This window comes from Girardinichthys multiradiatus, chromosome X (assembly GCF_021462225.1).
Source record: "Girardinichthys multiradiatus isolate DD_20200921_A chromosome X, DD_fGirMul_XY1, whole genome shotgun sequence".
NCBI lineage: Eukaryota > Metazoa > Chordata > Actinopteri > Cyprinodontiformes > Goodeidae > Girardinichthys > Girardinichthys multiradiatus.
Genome location: NC_061817.1, coordinates 4,179,015 through 4,205,477, shown reverse-complemented (window position 1 = coordinate 4,205,477; position 26,463 = coordinate 4,179,015). Strand labels below are relative to the sequence as shown.

General features: G+C 39.9%; 1 protein-coding gene across 3 annotated transcripts in view; it reads left to right on the top strand.

Moving 5' to 3' along the window:
- The first annotated feature begins 6,431 nt into the window (after nt 1-6,431).
- LOC124863150 (potassium voltage-gated channel subfamily C member 1-like) overlaps nt 6,432-26,463 on the top strand; it is a 239,019-nt gene continuing 218,987 nt past the window's right edge. For all 3 annotated transcript variants that reach the window (XR_007037063.1, XR_007037064.1, XM_047357409.1), the window contains exon 1: nt 6,432-7,104. Coding sequence is in view for 1 of the 3 variants with exons in the window: in XM_047357409.1 (XP_047213365.1) it covers nt 6,562-7,104 (543 nt within the window). In the remaining 2 variants the exon portion in view is untranslated. The remainder of the gene's footprint in view (nt 7,105-26,463) is intronic.

Sequence of the window (26,463 nt, the reverse complement as noted above, 5' to 3'; positions counted from 1 at the left end):
TATCAATGCAGACTGGGGCCTGCTGCCCTCTTTGCATGTTGCTCTGGTCAACATTGAGCTCATTGGGATTCATGATGTTGAACAGCATGTTGTTTTCTTAGCACCAGCTGTTAACTTTTCCTGTTCCTTCAGGCTTATTGGGAGACACACAGGAGAGTCCCTCCTTGCTTAAAGGATGAAGTAAACCCCTGTTCATCGTTCACGACAGTGTAGTGCAGCCAAACAGGAGACAGTGGAAGGTGTTCTGGGGAGCTGGGGCATTTATTATCCACTGTCACATTACAGGTATAACTGATACTCATAACTGTCCCAAAATCGACTGATATTACTCAGTCATTTACACTTCTTCTGCCCTACACTTTCAAAATAAAGTAAGTAAATTTTATTTATATAGCACCTTTCACAGGTCAAACCACAAAATGCTTTACAATAGAAACAAGTATAAAAACATAAGTAGTAAAAATAGAGCTGAAAAGAAAAATAAACAATAAAATTGAGAAAAAATTAAAACAGAATACACCATAAAACTAGTTAAAAGCTAGTCTGAATAATTGTGTCTTCAACTGCTTCTTAAAAAAATTCACAGACTTAAGGCAGCACAAAGATGGAGGCAAAGTGAGGACTAAAATTTTTAAATGGATTCTAAGATGAACCGGTACCCAAAGTAAAGAAATGAAAACAGGAGTAATGTGCTGTCTCTGTATTGTGTTAATTTAAAGCCTTGCAGCAGCATTTTGAACTGACTGGAGCCGGTCAATATCCTTCTTATTCAAGCATAAAAAGGCTGTTACAATAATCAAAACATACACGTGCCACTGGTGTGGCAGAGCTAGTGTAAAAAATGACTCTTTTTTTTTTCTGTAGGACTGATCACCATCTGTAATACACATACTGATTCTGGTATCACCTAAAATCTGAGAGGCGTTTGAATTTTGTTTGAATCTTGGGTGAACAGAGTGTATAGCAGGGGAGCGTGGTACAGATTCTTTTGCTGATATGTTGAATATTGAATACAGAGCTGTGGTCAATAAACAACATCCAAACGTGATATTTTGCCAGGGTTGAATGGGGTTGTATGCAGTGCAGAGGAAATTGCTAATTGTATAAGTTTAGTCATACTTTAGTTCTGTGTATCTGTTTCCCCTTTGATGAGCTGAATAAACACAAAGGTTTTACTCTGAAACAGTTAGATGAATGTAATGCAGTGTATTAAAATGTAAATGTACTGTAGTGGTTAAGTGAATGTATCTAATTACAGGATTATAGTTATGCTGTTGTTGGGTTAGCAAATGCATCAAATTTTAATAAACCTTATTACTTGATTGATGTGAGTCTTGTTTGTGCTTCTAATGTGTATGCTACTGGCTTCTTGCACAAATCATATGTCATCACTACATCCCTCCCTCAACCCACGAATTTGGCTCACCTTTATCATGTAAACTAATGTGGGGATGTGACTAATCACTTGGTAAGTCAGGGAAGTATCAGAGGCGTGTGGACTCAAACCTCCCTCACCGCATCGGACCTTTCACAAAAAACTTACAGACAGCAAAATGGAATCCCACATTGAAGTGTTTTGTTAAAAGGACTACTAACGCAGATTCTTTTTGGCTTCGATATTACGCCTTACAGCATGCTGTGAAACATGTTCGATTGCAATACCCTGAATAAGTCATCTTCTCCTTACATGACATCTTCTGATAAGAATTTTCTTCTGATTGTTACCAGTGAATACAAGAAAAGGTTTATGTGCATGGTTAAAGGCATCAAACTGAAAAGGCTGTAACCTACAGATTATGAATATGTGCCTTGTGATATTGGAACAGACTCGTACCGTAGTGTGCTGCACCGTGCTGCAGGCTTTTCTCAATAGGCCGACACAGCACATTAGCTCTGCACCAGAGAAAGAAGCAGAGATAAGTGGGGAGGGGAAAGTATGGGTTTTGTGTGTGTGTGTGTGTGTGCCTGTGTGTACGTGTGTGCCTGTGTGTGTGTGTGTGTGTGTGTGTGTGTGTGTGTGTGTGTGTGTGTGTGTGTGTTTGTGTATTTATACATGTGTGTTTGAGGGATGGGCTTGTGATGATGATGAAGACTGACTGAAAAAAGGATGAGATATTTTGTGAAAATGAGAGTGAAAAAAATTAGAAACTACTAAAGATCTGATGGTCTGCAGTATTTTCTGCATTTTCTGTGGTGCTCAGCAGATACTCTGCTTCTGGTCTCCACCCTCCCCTTTAGCTGCTGGTACAGGGACAATCTTGGAAAGAAAAAAAAGAGAGAGGGGATGTTTAGTGGGCATAAAAAGCTGTTCCGTACTCCTTTTGCTGTGCTCTAATTAAGTAAAGTGCTTTAGTAGATTGAAAGATAGTGGGAGGTGATGCGTAGTAGAGGAAGAAAGGACAGCAAATGTTTTAGTACAAACAAAACTTGCTTGAATATAGGATAAGCAAATTTTAATTAAGGACCTTTAATTTACTCTACTTATACAGATGCATGTTTTTTCCAATAACTAAAACATTTACACTATCAAATCAGCCTCCTTAGATAACAGCAGCTGTCACAAATTTCTAAGGCAGAGAGCCTTTCCAGAATTTTTTCAACAAAAACAATATTTCCAATAGAAAATTTCTATCATAGAAATTTTGGTGTTATCACTCTCACATTCTCTCATACTGGAGACTGGACGTTCAACATGGCACCTCATGGCAAAGAACAGTCAAGATCTGAAAACAAAAATAATTTTTATCTGCACAAAGATGGCCTATGCTTTAAAAAGATTTTAAACACCCTGAAACTCTGCTGCAGCCAGGACCATTAATTAACAGGACAGATTCCACTCAGAACAGGCCTTGCCATGGTTGACCAAAAAAGTTGAGTGAACATGCTCAGGGTCATATCCAGATGTTGTCTTTTGAAAATAAAAGTATGAGTGCTGCCAGCATTGTTGCAGAGGTTAAAGGGGTGGGGTTCAGTCTGTCAATTCTCAGACCACATGCCTCACACTGCATCAAACTGGTCTGCATGGCTGTTGTCCCGGAAGGAAGCCTCTTCTAAAGATGATGCACAAGAAAGCCCGCAAACAGTTTATTAAAGACAAGAAGATTAAGACTACTGCAATTATTCTGTGGTCTGACCAGACCAAATAAAATGTATTTAGTTCAGATAGCATCAAGCATGTGTGGTGGCTAACAGGTGAGGAGTATAGAGACAAGTGTGTCTTCCCTAAAGTCAAGCATGGTGTTGGGAGTGTCATGGTTTGGGGCTGCGTGATTGCTGCATGCAGTGGTGAGCAACATTTATTGTGACATACTGAAGCAGAGCATGATCCCCTCCCTTCTAAAAGTGGGCCAGTAGTATTCCAGCATGATAACGACCCCAAATACCATCAAGACAACCACTGCCTTGCTAAAGAAAGAGAGTAAAGGTGCTGGACTGGCCAAGCATGTCTCCAGACCTAAACTCTGTTGAGCATCTGTGAGGTAACTTTAAACAGAAGGTGGAGGAAGGTATTTAACATCCACTAGCTCTGTGATGTTGTGAAAGAGGATTCCAGTGGCAACCTGTCAAGCTCTTGTGAAGTCAATACCAAAGAGAGTTAAAGTGCTTTTGACGTAGAATTCTTATGATAAATCCAATTACATTAATGGAAAGGAAAAATTTATAATATATTTAAAAATGTAATTTCACAGCACTGAAATGAACAGTTGTTGAGATATTGTCATATTCGAGGGTTGTTGTGGACCAAAATGCAGAGACAGGCGAGGAGATGGCATGGCGAGCAGAACGATGATTTATTTAAATCCTAACTTTGACAAAACAGAAGGCAGGCAGGCAGGTTGTAACAAGAGCATACAGGTGTCCAGGTCTGACAGAGTACGGAAAAACAAAGGGAACTTGACGCAGGGAAGGTGACGCAACAAACCAGCGAGGAACAAGAAAAACAGACCAACTAATATACAGAGGGTAATCAATGTGGACGAAAAGACAGGTAATCAATAGAACTAGGGACAGGTGTGACATGGGAAGCAGGGAGGCTGAAGGACAGGTGAAACTAATACAAAAACTAAACCATGGGAGAAGGGACTAATTAACAAACTCAGAGAAACAGACCTAAGCAAACTATAACAACCTAAGATATAAGAACCTGGCAAATAAGAATTAACAAAAGAAACCATAAAGGAAACCCTAACTAAAAAGTAAACAAACCCAAACAAACACTGACTGAAACTAACTGGGAAGGGAGCAGAGGAATCGAAGACTAGAATAAATGCAAACCAAAACGTAATAAGTGGAACTAAGTAAAGTGGCAAACAATAACTACAAGCTAACCTATAGAAGGAACTGAAACAATAGAAACCAGCACGGGCAACTAAACTAGGGATAAGGCTGGGAAGAACTACAAACATAAAAGGGAAACGAACACTGAGTAAATAATAACTGAAAGGGAACAAATGACAAGAGGAGGACCAGGGCAAATAAACTAAAAATTAGAAGAGTGCACCCACAACAAATAACCTAACCATAAACAAACACAGAGACACTAAACGGGAAACTAAACTAGAGAACCCAAGGAAGCAAGAGAACTGTAATAATAATACTAATAACAAAACCATCAGCAAGAGACAAATAACCACCAAGGAAACCATGGGCGAGGGGAGAAAGAATTACTAAAACTATAAGGAAACAGAAGGAATAAACAAACATGACTACTGAACCCAAAGAAATAGAAACAACAAGCTGAAAAGTAAACAAACACAAAACCACAAGTCCAAAATTGCAGATCCTGACAGATATATGGTCATAACTTTCAATAAAATGCACTTCCAGACTACTCCTTTATGATTTTGTTTTGCTTTTGTATGAAAGCTGTATGCTGCTACAACGGCCAGCAACATACACAGTAGCGAAGAATATTATGTTTCTTTAGATATATTTTAGTCACTATCAGAGTGAGACGAAGCGGAGTCAGAAGAAGAAGAAAATCAGCACACATTTTGGGTGCAACTCCTTATATGTTGGAGCTGCTAGGCAGAGCCAACAGCAGCCAATATCTAAATGCACTTTTGTCAAGGAAGTATTCTTACCCGCTGAGCCTTGATCCGTTTAGCAACAGCAGCAACAACCTTTTCTTTGGCAATCTTTACACATCAGATGCTTTGAACAGCATGGCCATAGCAACTGCTTCAACATTTTCCTTCGTCTGGTAGATATCCCAACCTCTGACATAATTTCTCTTGCGAATTCAGAGGTTTCTTGAAGCAGTTTGCTGAAAGGTACTCCGATCAAAACTGGCTGTGCTTGGTTGGACCAGCCTATCTGTCCCTCGTCGGTTTTCCGATTCTGATCCAGGCAGCTCTGATCCTCTTTGCTTCAGGAAAGTAGTGCAGACTAATGGCTGCTATAGCAGTATTGCTGCAGACACCAGCAATGCACCGTTTCACCATATTAACACTGTTTTTATGCAACTTGACTTCTACCTGAACAGTTTATCATTGATGCTCACATAATGAATGAGTTCCCCTTTCACATCAGTTTTAGGCGACTTTGGACTTCCAAATTTTAACAGCAAAATATGCTTATTTTGTGTCACAATTGTCTTTTATCAGATCTTTTATCCTATTATAATGTAAATTACTGCCCAATTTCCCCAATATTGATATGATTTCTTTCAATTTCTGCATTTGTGGTAGAAGCATGGCACGGTGGTGGAAAATAAAGGTGGCTACACTTTGAGCACAATTTGGACATTTTCACTTAGGGGTGTACTCTCTTTTCTTGCCAGTGGTTTAGACAATGGCTGTGTGTTGAGTTATTTTGAGGGGAAAACAAATTTACACTGTTATACAAGCTGACTTTGATACATTGTTTCAAAATGTCATATCTTCAGTGTTGTCCCATGAAACAATATGATAAAACATTTACAAAAATATATGGATGGATGAATGAAATGTGTATTTAAAGGTTTTTGTGTTTGTAGAATTGGATGTTTTGTAAAATGTGGCATCAGACTGGAAGTTACTGCTTCAAACTAATGACTTTGGCCTTAGCCTACCTAAACAGTTCTGGCAGGACATTGACGAACAGCTAAATTTAAATGAAAATATATATACTTAAATTTCCCCTTTACTACTTAATTTAATGTAAGTGAAGACTGGTAACAAACCTATTATGTGGTAGCTGTGCCCAGATAGCTACAGCTACTGTTCTGCCTTGTACAGTCTACCTCTTATTTATGTACATGCGTTTTCTTGGCAATGTCTTGCAAAGAATGCAGTGAAACAAAAAAGGCTGCATTGGGCTTTATCATCAAAAAACATAAAACCTCTCTGTCTCTCTCTCTTCTCCCTCTCTTGCTCTCCCTTTCTCACACACACACACACACACACACACACACACACGCGCGCACTGTGACAAAAATCCTCCTCGTTCGTGAATTCTGCTGGCCTGTTTCTCCTCACCGGCACTGTCCTGACTCTGTACTGAGCAGGGACCAACAGTGGATGTGGGAGAGCATCATCTACAGCATTTGGGCGCAGGACCGAAGCATGCCCCAGGGCAGCCATGACTTGCTCGGCGTCAGACAGCGAGAAGATTGTGATAAACTGCGGCGGGATCCGACACGAAACCTATCGGAGCACTTTGAAGACGCTGCCCGGGACACGCTTATCTTGGCTTACCGAGCCCGACGCCTTCAGCAACTTCGATTACGACCCTAAGTCGGACGAATTCTTTTTCGACCGCCACCCAGCCACCTTCGCTTTCATCTTAAATTACTACCGCACCGGTAAGTTACATTGTCCTAACGATGTCTGTGGACCGTTATTTGAAGAGGAACTCGCCTTTTGGGGCATTGATGAGACTGACGTGGAGGCGTGCTGCTGGATGAACTACAGGCAGCACCGCGACGCAGAAGAGGCATTGGACAGCTTTGAGACTCCTGAGCCAGACGTACCCGAGGATGATCCGGCGCTCACCGGCGGGGTGGACGGAGACCTAAAGCGGCTGTGCATGCAGGAGGATGGCCGCAAAGCGACTTGGTGGGAAGTATGGCAGCCCAGGATGTGGGCGCTGTTCGAGGACCCTTACTCTTCCAAATACGCCCGGGTGAGTGCTCGGACAGAACTCCAGTATTTTTTAATAATTTTTCAAATGCTTTTCCCCCCCGACACTTTTTGATTTGTGGGGGCTATATTCATTTGGTCCTAGTTAATTCTTGGAGTCGCCAGTTAGAAAGATTTCAAATATACTGCGGAGTTTTATAACAAAACGAAACACCTGAAACAATTCCGTCAGTGTAGTTGCAGCTATGTTTGTGTTCATACATTTGTGTAGATATGTTCTGGTGGCCCTGCTGTTTCTCTATTCTATATATTTGAGAAAACCTTAATGGTCATCTAGTCTGAAAAGGTTTTATTCTTTATGTCTTCTGTAACTGAAGAATATAGAAGTTGACTGCTAAAAATTTGCTTAAAAGAACATTTGCATCTAATACTATACTAACAGTCTGGGATTCCTAATAGTGCAGCCTGACATTTTTACATTAAATAGTGCAATTCAATTTTATTAATGCATTTATAAATGATTAATGGTAAAACCGAAAGAATAAAACATTAGTTAAGACAAGATTCAGTGTTTACAAAACTCTAAAATTATATGTTGATAACTTTCTAAAAGAAAATATAATTTTCTGTACTTACAACAATTCTTTGCGCCCATGTTTGTCTAAATGTCATGGCATTCTGTTTATTGTATTAGTAGGTGCCTAGCAATAAATGAAGAGTTGTGCATTGCATGGCAAAATATAGACTTACATTATATTACCTATCGCCTTTAAAGGTTTATTACTTTATTTTCTTCTGCCCTCTTTATTGCGGCCCAAATGGAAGAGTGCATCCACGCAATAAATACACTGATTATCCACACAGCACCTTTTAATAGGTGGGATATATTAAGTAGCAAGTGAACAGTTTGCCCTCAAAGCTGATGAGTTTAGCGGGTAGCAAACGGATAGCAGAATAATTTAAGTAAGTTTGACACAGGCAAAATTGGGATGGGTAGATGATGGGGCAGCTTTTGTGGGGTGTCTCTGGACTGCAGTGCAGAGTACTGATCAAAAGAGATCCAAGGAAGGAAGAGAGATGAACTTGTGACAGGGTCATATTTTATTGATACCAGTAGGGGGTGAAGGCTGTATGGTCAGATCCAGTAAATGAACTACTGTAGCTCAAATTGCTGAAGAAGGTAATGCTGGTTCTGAAAGAAAGAAGACTTAGTTCACAGTGCACTGTATCAAAATACACAGTGCACTGCAGTTTGTGCCAAATGGGGCTGCATAGTTGCAGAATGGTCAAGGTGCCTATGTTGATCCCTGTCTAATATCAAAAATGGACCACGAAGCAATGGAAGGTGATGGCTTTATTAGTGAATCAAGTTTTCTTTTACATCATGTGAATAGTCGGTTGGATTGTGCATTGCTTACTTCACGAGCAAGGGAATGTGCTATGGGAAGAAGGCAGGCTGGGGGAGGCAGTGTGATATTTTAGGCAATGTTCTGCTGGTAAACCTTAGGCCCTGCCATCCATGTGGGATGTTACTTTGTCATTTACATGTAAAGTCAATTAACTGAACTCATTCTTCAATAGGCTTTGTTTCGCAACAAACTTAGGATCCGCCTCTTTTCCCGAACTACATTGACGCTCACTTTTATTGTCACACCTCAAGTGTCTGATCTCTCAATTCAGCCAATGGATGCTATTTCTTTACCAAGTCAGGAAATGCTTTCTCTCTTGCTCCTACTTATATCTATCTAGAAGTCAGGTAAAGATGCTGCTTGAGAGACTGAACTGAAACAAGGCTGCAGGTCCAATTGTGTCAGGCCCAGAGTCTTGAAGGCATGTGCAGACCTGCAGCACCTTTCCAACCTGATCCAGAATAAGGTCTGAGTGCTGTGAAAGACATCCTGACTTGTTCCGATACCGAAGATAATCAGTCAGTCTTTCATGACTTTAGACCTGTTGACCTGACATCACACATTATTTGGGTCCTGGACATAATCCTATTGAATTACCTTAGTAAGCAAACAAGCATCTTTCAGGACCCCCTGCAGTTTGCTTATCACCTTGACGTCGAACTTAGGAATGCATTATATATCTGCTTCAATAAACCGACTGTCATATGGACATATGCTGTTCACAAGATGACTTATTGTCTGCTGAGGAATGGTAGCCCACTTTTCATGAAGGACTGCCCTCAGGTCATTGAGGTTCTGGGCTACAGAGATACGGGCCTCTAGACAGTGACTTTTTTGATTCTATAGGTTTTCTGTGAGATTCAGGTCTGGAGAAAGTGGAGGCCACTCCATTTGAGGTACCCCAGTCCCGCAGCCGTTCCCTAATTATGTGACCTTGATGCGCTGGAGCATTGTTGTCCATGAAGATAAAATTACGGCTGTGTTGTTCATGCAGTGGAAAATGGACTGGATTAATTATGTTATTAAGGTAGTATGAGCTTGTCACTGTAAAATTTACAAAGTGTAGGGGAGTTCTGTATTGTTTATCGTCTTGTGACAACAGTGACTGATGCATAGCAGTCTCGTTGATGTCTCCTACATCGTTGGTGCCCATATTTTTTGCTCAACATAAAACAAAACTGAGGGCCACTGGTACCCTGTCCAGCATAAATGTTCCCTGGCCCATGCAAGACAATAATGCCTGTGCCTGGTAGAGTGGTCAAGTACCCTTGCAGGTCGTTTAACATGCAGATCATGCTCAGGTAAACGGTTTTGAATGGTCTGACGTGAAACCTGGATGCCTCTCATCTTCCTTAAATGTGCCTGGAGTTGACTGGCATTCATCATCTGGTTCCTCAGGGCACTGTTCACAATAAAGCGGTCATCAGTGTGGGATGTGGCCAACGGACATCCTTCTGTACCTTTCTATAACTCTTCCAGTCTCTCTGTATCTCTGTTGCAGCCTGCTAATGGCACCCTGTGCCACTCTAAACGCAGTGGCCACTTCCTTCTGAGAACATCCTGTTTGAATGGCAAGATACTGTTGATCAATTGATACATATTATCTTGGTCTCATGATGTCAAAATGTGAACAGCATGATGAGGAGGACTATTTAAATACCAATTCTAATTGAACCAGGAAATGTATTGGTCCATTCATGGATCGATCTTGTAAATGTTGCTGTTAAGCTCCTTGTTAGAGAACAAGGTGTGCAAAAAGTACTGAAACATTGAACAGATAATCGTTTAGAGAAGGTCACATAAAGTTAACCTGTGAAGGTTATTCTGCATAACAGCTTAATGGCAAAATTCACAACAGGTGTTAGATTCACAAATCGACCAAATACATTTCCTGGCTTGAAATATTTCACTCTGTGTGTAATGAGTCAATGTAATTTATGTTTCACTTTCTGAACTAAGTTTCAAAACAAATTGAAACTTTTTCACGATTTTCTCATTTTTGAGATCTGCCTGCTAAGCTTGCAATTGCGATATTAGTTTCAATATATGCCAATTTTCTTCTTTCCTGTTTCTTATCACTCTTTGACCTTTAGCATTTTGGGCAATGTCATTTGTGTCCGTTGTGAGCATATGCTGCCGTTAGACTCAGTCTGACTGGCTAAATATTCCAATAACATGTAAAATGCAAGTTCTTATCTCTTTGTAGTACAATAATTGTTGGCTATTATATTCAAACAGTCATTTGCGATATGAATATTGCAAACAATGAAATTGCAATCAAGATATATTTACAACATATTGTGCAGGCCTAGTACCTGTATGTGCATCAGGTGGAATGGTATATCCAAAGACTGGACCAAAGCATAAATGCCCTGATTCTCAATGGCTCTCGATGGTTGAAGATCCTTAGACGGAATGAGTTTTGTAATTAGCTTCACCGCCTCTGAGTTAGGAGCATGAGAATCATTAGCATTTTTGATAGGTTTTCGTATTACAGTGCTGTTGAAACATATAATATCAATTCCTCTTATTTCTTGCATTTGAAAAGATTTCCCTTCAGCTTCACACATCCTGCATATGGCATGGATGTCTAAATTAGGTCCCAAATGAACATCAAGATAATCGAGTTTTGACAGCTGTTAATCAAGTCATAATCAACCGTATCTGCATGTCAATGAATAGAACTAATTTTCTCTCCCAACTATTATATATAGTATTGTTCCCCCCTCCCATATTTAAATACCATTTGCTTGTAGGATTTGTTTCCTTAATTGGGTAATTGTTTTCACAAAATTATGCACTTTATAGCTTCTTAATTATGTATTAAGAGCATGAAAATCAAATAATATAAAAAGTGAGATTGACAGATACTCCAGACTATCATAATGATAAATGCTAATTTTTGGAAGGTCAAGTCATGGCCTCTAGTGAGGCCTGGCTCATTGTTTTTCTACATACTTCTTTCCATTATAGGTAGTGCCTCATTCTTATACCTCATATTTTATTAGGATTATCACAGTTCAGGTCCTATTTGAGATGAGCCCCAGCTAACAATGGGTGTAAAAGATTATATTAAAAAAACTTAACAGAGTCTCCACTTCAGTTGCCACTTGTTGGGACCCCAGCCATGGGTTACAACATTAAAGGCCAGTAAGAACTTTTCAGGAATTTTCAAAATAAATTACAGTAACCTACTTCCAGCTCAGCAAGGAACATGATCAGAAGTAACTGCGGACTTCCCCTGACGTCACTTTTGAAAAAAAACTTTGCGTTCCAACAAACAGGCCTCTTCCGCACAGGTCCCCAGCGGAGCTAGAAGCAAAGAGCGCGCATGTCTCCTTGCTGGCAAGCAGACATAACTCTTTAACTTGGATCCAGAGTGATTACGATCATATGCAACAAAGTTAAGTAATGGTTTGCTGTTCGAGTATTCGGCATTCAGTCAGTCAGCCAGTCATTTTCTACAGCTCATTCCATAATGGGTCACGGGGAAGCTGGTGCCCATCTCCAGCAGTCTATGGGCGAGAGGCGGGATACACCCTGGACAGGTCGCCTATTCGACATTCATTCAGGGTGTAATAAGACAAGCTTGACTTGGCTTTTCTTCGGAGACCTCCAGAAGCAGCCCTAATTGAAGCGGATTTCCCCCACTGCCTGGAAAAGAAGGCCGGGACCGCATCGCACGCCTTCCTGCGTCCAGGTACGTCCAGGTAGCGAAAGGGGCCGAACGTGCCTTTGTCGTATGGTTTTTTAACAAACTTGGTGGATGGAGCCCTGGTTACTTCTTAATGAATCAGGTTATACAAGTTTTGCGAAGGCTGAGGTGCTCTAAAGTACTGATATATGGACGTTTAGATGCTCTAAATGCTCTGAACGTCTGAACGCTGTGACGCGCAGTAGGCCAGATACTGACCCGAGACTGATGATGAGCCAAAAAAGAAAAAACACTCAGTCAGTGGTTCCCAACATTTTTTGACTTGTGTACCCCCTGAGCCATTTTGCTATACCACGAGTACCCCCTCCAGTGTGTCCCCTGGGATTTTGGTGTTGGGGGTTTAAAATATTATACAGTATACACACGTGGACAAAATTGTTGGAACCCCTCAGTTAATGAAAGAAAAACCTACAATGGTCACACAAATAACTTGAATCTGACAAAGAAAAGAAATTCTATGAAAATGAACAAATGAAAGTCAGACATTGCTTTTTAAACAAGCTTCAACAGAATTATTTAAAAAATAAACTCATGAAACGGGGCCGGACAAAAATGATTGTACCCATAACTTAATATTTTGTTGCAGAACCTTTTGAAGCAATCACTGCCATCGGACGTTTCCTATAACTGTCAGTGAGACTTCTGCACCTCTCATTTTATCAATCTGGTAATGATTGGCCATAGTGGGCTTGGCTTATGGGCAAAAATGTAACTAAAACATTTTGCTTATTATAAGATTCCCCAAAAATCACTTGTGCGATCTAGAGAGCTCAAACCCTCAGGATATGTTCTGTGCATATTCCTGAGAAGTTCATATTCTAGCTAAAGTTCTATCTCAGAGTGTGTCTCTACGAGATAGGATGTTTGGTAATAAAGCTAGTGGCTGTATCTCCAGTTCTGTTGCCAAACGCCATGGAATGTTGCACACTACTTAGGTAGGCAATGCATTTAATCCCCAATAAGCACTGTTCCATTTGGACTGCCCACTTCTGTAGAATTATTTATTAAGATGCTAATCAATAATAATGATTATAAATTAATTTGGATGAAAAAAATTACATTGTGGTGGCTGAAGAAATCCATGCATATTCTGCATATTAAAGTATTTTGAGATTTTTCTGACAAACTATGCATTTTATTTGAATTTTTCAATTTTAGCCATTATTACTACCTTAACAGGATAGCCATACAACATTCTACCTCTGATCTTCCCATTGGTTTGGCATGACTTGGTTGGTCCAATGGTTAACAGCTTATCCTGTGGTTTGAGTGGTTGGTGGTTTGAATCTCCACATTGACAGTTTTTTTTATATTTTGTGATTTCCTCAAACAAAGTTCTAACACTATATTGTGTATGACGTTTTAAAGGTTGCTTCTGCATTAATCCACACACGTTTCAAGTTGTAACATGCCCCTATGGAAAATGGGTTCATATTTGATTTTGGCTAAGTACTACTGAAATGACAGTTAACGATTTTTGGTTGAAAAGGTAATTCATTGAGGTGCTTGAATAAACACTCATATTGTTCCTTCTACAGTCACATTCATCTGAAAGCATTTTGGGAATTTTATGATGAAATATCCATTTTGCTACGTACCAAATATTACCTTAAAAGGATAGCCGTACAACATTCTACCTCTGATCTTCCCAGTGTCTCCATATGACTAGGATGGTGCTGTGGTTAAGAGATTGGCCTTTGGTTCGAGTGGTTGGTGTTTTGAAGCTCAGGATTGGCTGTTTTTTGTAATTTTCTCACACAAATGCTGAGTATTAAGACTACATATTGTGCATCATGTTTTGAAGGTTTCAGAATTAATTCACACATGTTTCAAGTTCTAACCTGCCCCTACGGAAAATGGGTCTGTTTCAAATGGTCATCGCGTGCTGGGAGGGAGTGGACTCGCAAGGAAGGCTTGGAACCAGATCATAACTGCTTGCAGTTCTAGTTTTTATTTTTACTTAGTTTTGATTTTCAATTCTAGTTTAGTTTTAATTAGTTTTTAGCATTTGTTTGCTAGTTTAGTTTACTTTTTGAAAATGCTTAGTTTCAGTTTATTTTTTATTTATAGTTTTAGTGTTTTTTGTAATTCGAGTTACATACAACATCCTGTGGATGAGGGTTGCGCATGCTCCTTTACCTTCTCAAGGTAAGCTACGTTAGCAGTTTTGTGCGAGCTTTTCAAGCTAACCCTAAGGTTAGTAGGGTTCTTACCCTTAATAATTTGACATATATTTTATCTCGTTGCACTACAAGACACTTGCTTTTATCCAAAATGCAGTCATATTCAAAGTAAACCTAAAATTGAACTGTGGTGCTTTCTCTCCAGTTTTGCTGACATGACAATAGGTGTGGATGGACCACATCAACACAGATTACTTGACTGACCTACCAGCCATCTTCTGGAATATAAAGCGTCACAGCGAGAAAAGAAAAACAACAACCGAAAACTAGACTTCATACTAATGCATGAAACACACAAACAAAAACTAAGCACAATTGTAAACACTTATTACAGTTTCAGTTAGTTCTCCTTTTTATGCAAACTCGTTTATATTTTTATTGTAGTTATTGAAATGTTTTTTCACTTCCAGTTTTCATTATTTTGCTAGTTTTCGTTAACAGTAATAACTTTGGCTGGACAGTTCATTGCTACATCTACAAGTGCAAGTTAACACTCTACCATGCAAAGTGAAAGCGATTTATCAACACCACCCAGAAACACTGTTGGATTCTCTGGGCCAGAGCTTATCTGAGATGGACTGAGTGTGCTGTGGTCTGAGTCCATATTTCATATTGTTTTTTGAAATCATGGACGTCATGTCCTCCGGGCCAAAGAGGAAAAGCACTATCCAGATTGCTATACAAAGTTTAAAAGCCATCATATGTGATGGTATGGTGCTGTGTTAGTGACCATGACATGGGTAACCGGCGAGGTGTTGGAGGGGTCAAACCTGCTAAAAAACAGGTTTAACTTGTTTGCCTCCTGTTGGTCTCCTCTTATCACTGCCATGGTTTTTGTTTCCAAACCAGTGATGTTTTTCATCTAAGTCCACACCTCCCTAGTGTTATTTTGGACCAGTTTGCTCTCCAGCTTCCTCCTGTACTGCCCCTTAACCTCCCCGATCAGTTTGCTCTCCAGCTTCCTCCTGTACTGCCCCTTAACCTACCCGATCTTATCCCTCATCTCAGTCTGCACTCTCCTCATCTCCTCCCTGTCTGCCCTTCATAAGTTCATAACTTCCTGTTCAGGGCTGCCTTGATGTCCTTGGTCAATCATGGTTTATTGTTGGCAAAGCAGCAAACTGTTTTGGTGGGGATTATATTATCCATGCAAAAGTAATATAATCCGTAATGCAATCCGTGACTGTATGAATGTCCTCCCCATGTGCATCACAGAAAACATCTCAGTCAGTCACCTCAAAGCAGGCCTGCAGAGTCTCCATAGCCTCCTGTGGACACCTCCGTATAATTCTTGTGGTCACTGGCTGCTGCTGGACTGCAGGGATGTACTAGGGCTAGAGGCAACAGTGGTAGAGGTTTGCCCTGTAACTGGTGGGTTGCCAGTTCAAATCTCCGATTTGTCTTAGTCGTTGTGTCCACTTCACCCTTGCTTTCATCCACCTTGCCTGCTGATGGCGGTCAGAGGACTCAGTAACGCCTGTGTATGGCAGCCTCACTTCTGTCAGTGTACCCCAGGGCAGCTGTGGCTACAATTTAGCTTAACACTGTCAGTGTGTGAATACAGGTCCTTCTCAAAAAATTAGCATATTGTGATAAAGTTCATTATTTTCCATAATGTCATGATGAAAATTTAACATTCATATATTTTAGATTCATTGCACACTAACTGAAATATTTCAGGTCTTTTATTGTCTTAATACAGATGATTTTGGCATACAGCTCATGAAAACCCAAAATTCCTATCTCACAAAATTAGCATATCATTAAAAGGGTCTCTAAACGAGCTATGAACCTAATCATCTGAATCAACGAGTTAACTCTAAACACCTGCAAAAGATTCCTGAGGCCTTTAAAACTCCCAGCCTGGTTCATCACTCAAAACCCCAATCATGGGTAAGACTGCCGACCTGACTGCTGTCCAGAAGGCCACTATTGACACCCTCAAGCAAGAGGGTAAGACACAGAAAGAAATTTCTGAACGAATAGGCTGTTCCCAGAGTGCTGTATCAAGGCACCTCAGTGGGAAGTCTGTGGGAAGGAAAAAGTGTGGCAGAAAACGCTGCACAACGAGAAGAGGTGACCGGACCCTGAGGAAGATTGTGGAGAAGGGCCGATTCCAGACCTTGGGGGACCTGCAGAAGCAGTGGACTGAGTCTGGAGTAGAAACATCCAGAGCCACCGTGCACAGGCGTGTGCAGGAAATGGGCTACAGGTGCCGCATTCCTCAGACCTGGGCTACAGAGAAGCAGCACTGCACTGTTGCTCAGTGGTCCAAAGTACTTTTTTTGGATGAAAGCAAATTCTGCATGTCATTCGGAAATCAAGGTGCCAGAGTCTGGAGGAAGACTGGGGAGAAGGAAATGCCAAAATGCCAGAAGTCCAGTGTCAAGTACCCACAGTCAGTGATGGTCTGGGGTGCCGTGTCAGCCGCTGGTGTTGGTCCACTGTGTTTTATCAAGGGCAGGGTCAATGCAGCTAGCTATCAGGAGATTTTGGAGCACTTCATGCTTTCATCTGCTGAAAAGCTTTATGGAGATGAAGATTTCATTTTTCAGCACGACCTGGCACCTGCTCACAGTGCCAAAACCACTGGTAAATGGTTTACTGACCATGGTATCACTGTGCTCAATTGGCCTGCCAACTCTCCTGACCTGAACCCCATAGAGAATCTGTGGGATATTGTAAAGAGAACGTTGAGAGACTCAAGACCCAACACTCTGGATGAGCTAAAGGCCGCTATCGAAGCATCCTGGGCCTCCATAAGACCTCAGCAGTGCCACAGGCTGATTGCCTCCATGCCACGCCGCATTGAAGCAGTCATTTCTGCAAAAGGATTCCCGACCAAGTATTGAGTGCATAACTGTACATGATTATTTGAAGGTTGACGTTTTTTGTATTAAAAACATTTTTCTTTTATTGGTCGGATGAAATATGCTAATTTTGTGAGATAGGAATTTTGGGTTTTCATGAGCTGTATGCCAAAATCATCCGTATTAAGACAATAAAATACCTGAAATATTTCAGTTAGTGTGCAATGAATCTAAAATATATGAATATTACATTTTCATCATTACATTATAGAAAATAATGAACTTTATCACAATATGCTAATTTTTTGAGAAGGACCTGTATGTGCATGCTTGAATGGGTGACTGACTGATTGTAGTGTAAAGCGCTTTGGGGTGTCTGGGAACTTGAGAAAGCACTATACAAGTGCAGGCCATTTATCATTTGAGGTAAACTAAGTTGTGGTCTGAATTGCCCAAGGGGGGAAGACCTATTGTCAGGATCTGCCACTTTTGTCTTTGTTTTTGTTTACTTTGCCCTTAGAGGTTTTCCCTGTTCCTTTGATTAGTAGTTTACTTTTGTCTAGTTAATATTTGCTTAGATCCTTGTGCTTGTGTGTTTACTTTAGATCTATTTTCTTCCCCATGTCTGTTATTTAGTTTAGTTCTATTTTGTTTTGTTCCCTATGGTTATTTCCCCTTTTTGGTTTTATTTAGTTTTTGTTTCTCGTTTAGTATTCTTGTGCTTGTTTACTTTAGTTGTCTCCATGTCCTTAGATTTAGTTCTTTCTAGATTTACTATTTATGTTAGCTTATGTTTAGGTTTCTGTTCCCTGCTCCTCCTAGTTAGTGTAGTGTTTGTTTCCCTTAGAGCTGTCTCTAGTTTAGTTTCCCCTTCTGTCTCTGCGTTTCCCAGCTCTCGTTGCCATAGAAACTTATTCCCTCACTTCCCTACACCTGGTCTTCACACCTGTCAGCAATCATCTGATTCCCTGCCTCTCTCATTCTCTTTGTTTCACCATTCACCCCTCTGTATAAAAGCTTACCGGTTTCCCATGTTCCCTGTTGGTTCCTCCTGTTATCTTCCTGTGTCTCTTGCTCTGTCTCCTGGTGTAAGTAATTTGTTTATTGTTTTATTAAAGAAAAGACTCCAAAGACTATGTGGCTACCAAGCTTCTGTGTGCATCCCGGTCCCAACCAACCACAAACCCTGACACCTATAGCATTTCTGACCTATAGTGACTCCTTCACATTAAAGCAAATCCAGTGCTTTATTTTTCCTTGTTTTACTATCCTAACACTGTTTAAATTTAGGTATAAATGATTTTACCCATTGTGGGTAAAATCACCAGATATTGCAATGAAGACATTAGGATGCTAAGTCTAAAGTCTGTCAGTCACGGAAATGATGGCATCAGCAGCCCGAGTTGCATTAGCAGTTGGTGGAATGTAAACACCAAGAATGATGACGTGAAAATTTACAAGGCAAATAATACGGATGAAGACCTTCTGCTAGCAGTTAAATGTCCCGACTGCAGACTCGTTCCTTCACCATGATGTGTTAAGGGTTGCACAACTTGTTGTTAACAGAGATTGCAACCCCTCCTCCCAAGTTCTTACCGTTTTCTCTGCAACTTCTGTCCTCTCGCAAACAGTGAAAGATGGTTAAACTCACAGTAGAGTCCAGTATATCGTTGTGAAACCATGTCTCTGAAGAAGTACATCACTGAGGCCTGCTGAAACACACGCTGGCTCCTCACGAGTGCCGCCAGCTCATCCATCTTGTTAGCCAGCGACCTAACAAATTAAATGATGGAAGGTCAAGAAAAATAAACATCATCAAGCATACATATAAACATATAATAAAGTTAATGATGTCATTGTTTTTGCCTGTTTTTGGCAGAAAAATCTAAATGTCGCTACTCCCAGACCAAAATGTAAACATCCATAATGACCGAACACCCCTCGGTATCTGCATGAAATGATTTGTTCCTGCTTTAGCATACTTGACGGTGACAGTGTTTAGAGCAAAAGCTAGACTTTAAAGACTTGATCAAAGAATCTGCTAGCAAAAATGCTAGGCGATGGGCTCCTGTTGAGTTAGGCTGAGTAAGGGCAGTGATGGCTGTTAAATGGAGTGTCCAATTTAATGTTTTGATACTGGGCCCAAAGTCCTTGACCTTATGGAAGTATATACCTTGAAAAGAGTTGTGCAATTCTCCACCTGATTGGAAAACATTTTTTTCACACAAATGTGGTGGAAGTTTTTTTTATAGTATAAATGATGTGGGTGCAATATTGTATGAAAAACTTGGCATGTACAAAAATCAACGAAAGTGTAGGTAAATCCACGCAAACGTTTGACCTGCCATGATAATGTGCGGAAGCCACGCAAACGTTTTCACTCAACAACAATAAACTACAGAAAACTAAAACTCACCTAAATCCACTGAAATAGGACTTCATTCAGGTTTATTTAATTAATGGAGCATCAAACCTAATGTTGTTTTCATGAGTTTGAGCTTTTATAGTTTAAACCCGAGCGATCAAACTGAGAAGAAACTTGATCCATCAGAAACTGAATTTGAATTTCTCACACTGAATCTGTATTTGTGTAATTTGAAATTAAATGCATTGATTTGAAACTGAATTTAATGGTTTGAAACTGAATTAATTTGCATTGAAAATGTATTTTGCTGTTTGAAAATTCAGTTTGCCTACTTTCACTTTCAGTTCTAAAATTCAGTTTTTTGTGTCACACATCCGGGTCTTTGAGGATAGCCTTAGATTAATCAAACACAGATTCATCAATTTACGTTTCACATCAGGTTAAACTTCCTTTACGGCCTTTTGAGCAGGAGCAGTGCAGCATACATGAGCTTAGCGGATGTCCATCACCAAGTCAAATGACCATCTATAAGAAGTCATGTAAACAAATGATGGTCAAACAGCAACACTTATGCTACCTGTAGCTATTAGCTAAACATGCCAGATCAGCATGGTGCGGCCGGTGTTATGTCGGTTTGCGTTTCCCCTGCCTTTACCTCAGCGTAATTTATGTTGCCTAGCAACAGTGATAGCGTGAAGCACAGAGCTGTGAAGCCGAACAAATGGAGCCCTGATGGGTTATTTTCTTGTTTTATAATCTTGTTCATTATTCAGCCATTTAAATTGTTAAAGTTTTGTGTTCACAGATAAAAAAATATAAAAATCTATTTGTAAATCTATTTGTAAAAATGTAACAATTTAAACACAACATATTAACTTTAGTTTAAATCAGTTTATTTGTAGAGCATAAAAATAAAAGAACCAAACATCAACATTAGATATCATCTGACTGAATTATATCTGTGATTAACTTCCATCCATTGGGGAAACCCAGCAGGAGGTTGAAAACAACGTGCCGGGAGTCAGCTGTTCTCTCGGGGTTCATCGCACCTCAACCCCCTGGTCAGCTGAGCGCTGGCGAGGCGAGCCGGCACTCTAGCTGCTGCAGCAGAACCGGACGTCTCCGAACACGTCGGAGCACGTGTGGAATTAAGCAAAATCTTGATAAACCGAGCAGATATTTCAGGTTTACACAGCTACATTCTAGTCTAAAAACAAGTTCATTTTGTTTCACAGAAAACGCAATATATCCAACTGCGTTCACAGCTTTTCCCTCTCCTCTAGGCTTTGCTACTTCCGTTAGTACAATCTACTTTGACCTGCAATGAATCATGGGATAGGGTGGCCCACGAAGGATGTGGCAAAAGGTTGAAAAGTTCAAGGGGGCCGAGTACTTTTGCAAGGCACTGTACATAAAGTTGTGGAATAATGGCTTTGGCACAGCTGGAGGATGAAAGAAGTTGGAGGGAGTGTTTTATTCAGAGATCGTGCTGGCACATGATGCATAGCTTATCAGCAGGTTTAGATAGCCCAGGGCTATCAGCTGGCCTCAGTGTTGCAGTGGGAAACAGGAGGAATCGTGGATCTGGTGTGCCAGTTCCAGTTCACACTATGCTGCTGTCCTTTCAACTGGAGCGTTTCAGAGGAAGCTGACTGACAGGTCGCGTTTTTAACAGTCATCCCTGAGCTGGACCATGCCAGCCATATCTGTATGTTGCTCAGATATAGAAAGTTCCCCTAAACTGTGGCTCTCATTTGCAGCGTTGAGCCAATTTCTGAATGTAATCAGAGCTATGCATTGCACTCAAATTGCTACAATGGCTCCAACTGTAAGTGAATATGAACTAATGAATAGAAAGCATTTTCATTCAATATATGTCTAACCTATTTATGATGCGCTAATGTGTCTCACTAATGCAGTTGCACGTTGCATGATTCTTTTATACTATAATAATTCTAAGTGTTGGGAACCTTAAGCAGACTCCGTGCACGATGGCTGGCTTCTAGCTGATTTTCAATTTTTTTATGTGGCGTCCTGAATGGTTTTATAGATTTAAAGTACTTCACATAGTGTTTGTGATGATATTCTTCCTAATAGAAATACGGGAGGAATATTCACATCATAATGATCAGCATTGAGCTGTAATTGTGCTTAGTGCAGCAGCTAGAGTGCCGTGTGGATCTGATGCAGACATTGTAGAACTTGACGGGTTCGAGCCAACAACCTTTTTATTTCAAGGCGGGTATGAGTCACTGATCTCATTCAATAAGTTGTTGGTTTGCTGTAATTCACCACAAGCATGCCTCATGATGTGCTATAGATCCTTGCGGTTTGGATCAGTGAGTTGATGTCTCACTTACTCTTAGCATACAGCTTAATGTCATCCTTGAAGATGAGGTGACTGATGCTAGCCCCATTTCTGAGTCTTTTTGTAGCTGAGGGGATAGTAGCACTGGCATTCTCAATAAGCAATCATACATATCAACTATAAAAACAAACAACCCCTCTTTAAATCACACCAGAATTTCTTGACTTAATACTCCAACCTTAATACTTCAACCTTACAGTTGAAATACGTGAGTCAATGAAGTCGGACAATCACTAAACTAGTAACTTTTGACTAAAAATCCAAAATAAGATGATAAACAGCACAAACAGAATTAAAGCTGCAAGCAGCCTTGAAGGCCCTCACACCTCAGCGCAACTCGGCCTGTGCAGCCACCGCGGGAGCCTGGCATCGCCGGCTGCACGCCACCATTGAGGCCCTGCAGAACGATTTCTCCGCCTCCCGAGACAGGAACGTAAAGAGGTCTATGGAGCTAGCCTGATGCTTATCCGCTTATCCATTGTTGGCAGAAACATTCTGTTATGGTTTGAGAGATGCAGAACCCCAGAATGCAGACGAGCAGGGAGCGTGATGGTAAGTGCAAAGGTTTAATAACAAAAAAACTCATTCACAGCAGGAACAAAACAACAAACGGGCAGGCGAGACAGTCATGGCATGTTCAAAAAACAAGACATGATCTGAGAAATGTTTCCGCGATGACTAACCGAACAGGTGTGTATATATGGAGTGAAAACCAGGTGGAGCAAGGAGACAGATAACCTGGAGCAGGTGAACCGAATAAACTTAATTGACAGACAGAACAAAAACGTGGCTGCGGCAAAAACTGAGACTCTAATATACAAACAAAACCAAACTTGACAAAAACATGAAGAAGACTAAAACATGACAAGAAAAATTATAAACAGAAGCATGATTCAAAATCTAAGAATAATAATAATAATAAACAAAAGAACGAGTCAAAACCTTAACTGTGAAAAACATAAGAAAAAAAAACCTGAAACCAAAATCCAAACAACCCCAAATCATAACAACGAGTCCTTGAGAGGCTGGATGGTAAGCTGTCCCAAACCTGTGTTTGATCCCAAAGTACTCCACTTTTTTCAAGGAGTCTGAGCTGAAGTGTGTTCCATTGTCCGAGCGGATGCAAAGGGGAACACCATGACGTGGAATCAGATGATTAATTAGCCAATTAATGACTAATGACTTGGTGGGAGTGGCTTCGACCCACCTAGAGAAAGTGTCAACACATACAAGCACATCTCTACATCCTTTGACTCTGTTGTCGGTACCCATAAAGTCAATAACAATTTCCTTTAGGGCTTGTTGGGAACAGGAAATGCTCCAATACCGGTTTTCATGAAACTATTATATGTAGATAATGTACCTTTAACCAAAAATCATATTTATATTGTTAGCCAGTCAGTTGCTATTTTATTGTCCGTTAACTAGTAGTCAAAGTTAGATTTGTTCAAACCGTTATTTTCCCAAAAATTTTTTTAAATGATCCCCGGAACAAAGTATTTACATCATTTACCATGAAGGTGTCCAGTGTTTTGGACAACATACTTTTCAAGCACGTTGATAATTTGATTATATCTACCTAAATTAGACCTTTAGGGTCCTTCCCCGTAACCTCTACCCCCAATAGTAGATAAAAGTAATTTGCATATTCTGTACTACCTTAATCATACCATTATTTAGTTATTCATTCCTGTTAAATATGTGATCACTATAACTAGTCATTCTTTTCCCCAATATATCCATTTCCATGTTTCCATCCTATGATTAATATTATTTCTTTTTGTTTTCTCTGAAGTCTAAAGGTTAGTCAGACAAACATTTGAGACAAACATTGAAACAGAAATTTAGACACACAACACATGCCAGCTTCAGCCTCCCCTCTTAAGGAAGATTGGGCGGCCAAATCTTTTACCATCAAATTATTCAACCAGAACCCTAAGGCAGAATGACAGGTTCTATTTGGTTCTGTTCCCATCCCAAAGACAATTTAGATCCAATTTCACCTCAAGAAAATTCCTAAGAAATTTCAGTTTTCACCCTCTGAAACTAAAACCCAGAAAATTGTTCCACCTTGCGAGCATCTGAACACATATAGGGAATACCGACATTAGAGAAAACCAATTGAAAAACAAAACTTGGTGCACTCTAAAACATTCATTAGTTGTCCGAACACAACTATGAATCAAAACCCAAAAAAAAAAAAAATGAGCTCACAGAAAATAAAACATACCATTCGATTCATGAACCTTTCACTCATGTGGCCCACATCATTCATCATTCAAATCTTGGGCCTTCATTCATTCCTGTCACACCCTTCTCAACCACACGTTTTCAACCCTCAAACACAATCTTTGGATTCCTATCGTTCCTGAACCCCAGAGATCTTATGTCCTAAGAAATAATGTGTCAATGGACCCATTTGTCAGGCTGGTCCCAGCCGCCTTTTGAGGCCTTCTTCACCTAGGAGAAAAATATATATATTTAGGGTTATCGCTCACATCATCAGGCAATATAGTGGGACGACTCTTCATCAACGGTCCCAGAGAAATCATGAGTATTGTGACCGGCAGTGCCTGAAAATAATTTGATCATACAGCCATCCCAGTACAACAAATTAACACAAACAAGAAATCACAAACTTGGGTAGTGAAATCAACATTTTTCTTTCTTTCACCCTCTTCATTTCACAACACATAATCATATTTTTACATTGTTATTTCCATTATTATTATTATATACAAAGAAGACGAAAATAAACAATATTACAGTCTTGCTGTGTACCATCTTATTAAGGAGTAAAAGAAGATAGAAAGGCAAATAGATTATTTATAAACAGAATCATTTTGTTCAGAAAAAGGAAAGGATAGCCTACCTGGCTACCTGGTGGTCTGACACAAAAACTATGGATACTTGGCCTCTTGTCACCCTTTTTGGAGCATCAAGTAGTGAAAGATGAAAAATTAATTTGTACTTCTGCCTACCACAATAAACCTATTTATGTATAAATAATGACGGTGCCATCTAAACATTATAAGTTAAGTTTTAGTTAAGTTTTCAGTCCAACTTTCTGTTCATTTTCTTATGCCTTATTCTATTCTTACCTCTGTTGTTTGATTTTCCGTACCACTGCAATGCTCCTCCTTATGTACATTGCCCCGAGTGCCTTGTTGCTGAAAAGCTCTATATAAATAAACTTGACTTGACTTGACATAAATCAGTATGTACGCCAGGGATTTTATTGTTTGTAATTAAATCAATTCTATCATTTAATGCAACTACCACTTTTGGTGAAAACCAAGTTTTAATATAGGACATTAATTTTAATTTTGTCAGAAGGCAATGGTGGGTTTATTCTGATCGAAAGAAGGCCCAGCAGAGACTGTACTTCCTGAGGCAATCAAGAAGTTCAACCTTCCACAGGAGCTGCTGGTTATCTTCTACACTGCCATCATTCAGTCTGTCCTGTCTTCATCCATCTCAGTGTGGTTTGGCTCATCCACAAAACAGGACAGGTCCAGACTGCAACGAATAATCAGGAATGCAGAGAGAATAATCAGGGCTGACCTTCCCTCCATCCAGGACTTATACAGGTCTAGGTTCAGGAAAAGAGCTGCTAAAATTTCTGCAGACCCCACACACACTGCACATAAACTGTTCAGAGCTTTACCTTCAGGCCGCCGCTACAGAGCACTGTTCACTAAAACCAGCCGCCACAGAGACAGTTTCTTCCCCCAGGCTGTTTCTCTGTTGAACATTCAATAAAGTACAAAACAACAGCATACAGATGTTGCAAATGCACCTTTTTATTATATATGTGTATATTGTACATTGTAAATATGTATATTCTGTAATACAAAAACAGAACAAAAGAGCAAAGTGTACCGGAGTCAAATTCCTTGTTTGTATGTACGAACTTGGCAATAAAGCTGATTCTGATTCTGATTCTTTTCAAATTATATAAAGTTAACAGCATTTTTTTTCTCCTGCTTTAAGTCTTAAGTAAGTGAAAGTTTTTCCAAGTTTAATCACTGCAATTAATTGTTGTAAAGTTTTCAACAAATTATCTTTTGGAGTCAGATAAAATCTGAGTCTAACTGGTCGAGCTAAAATCCTAAATTTAATATTGTTTGAAAGCCTGTTGCCTTAAAATTGTCACATTATCGTTCTGACAATGTTTTTCCCTTCCAGCTTGTAAAAGAGTTTTCACACAACTGGTGCTGCCAGTCCTAGAACACGCTGATGTTATTTATGACCTTGCCACAGAAACTAATCTTCATCCCCTCAAACTTTGAAATACTCTGTATTTAAAAGTACTTAATCCATTTTAACTTACAATATGGCCTGAGAAATACTGATCAGTTATCTTTTTTGTGTTTTACACCAAGAATAAGGAACAATTTTGACAGTTTGCTGTTGTGATTATTAATCTGAGAATATTATTTTATATTTAATATTAATATTTTAATATTTTATCAAATAATATTTCGGTCTGTTAAGGGTTGTCCTGTGAATACCAGCCCAGTAAGGCGATGGTATTAGGACAAAATGGAAA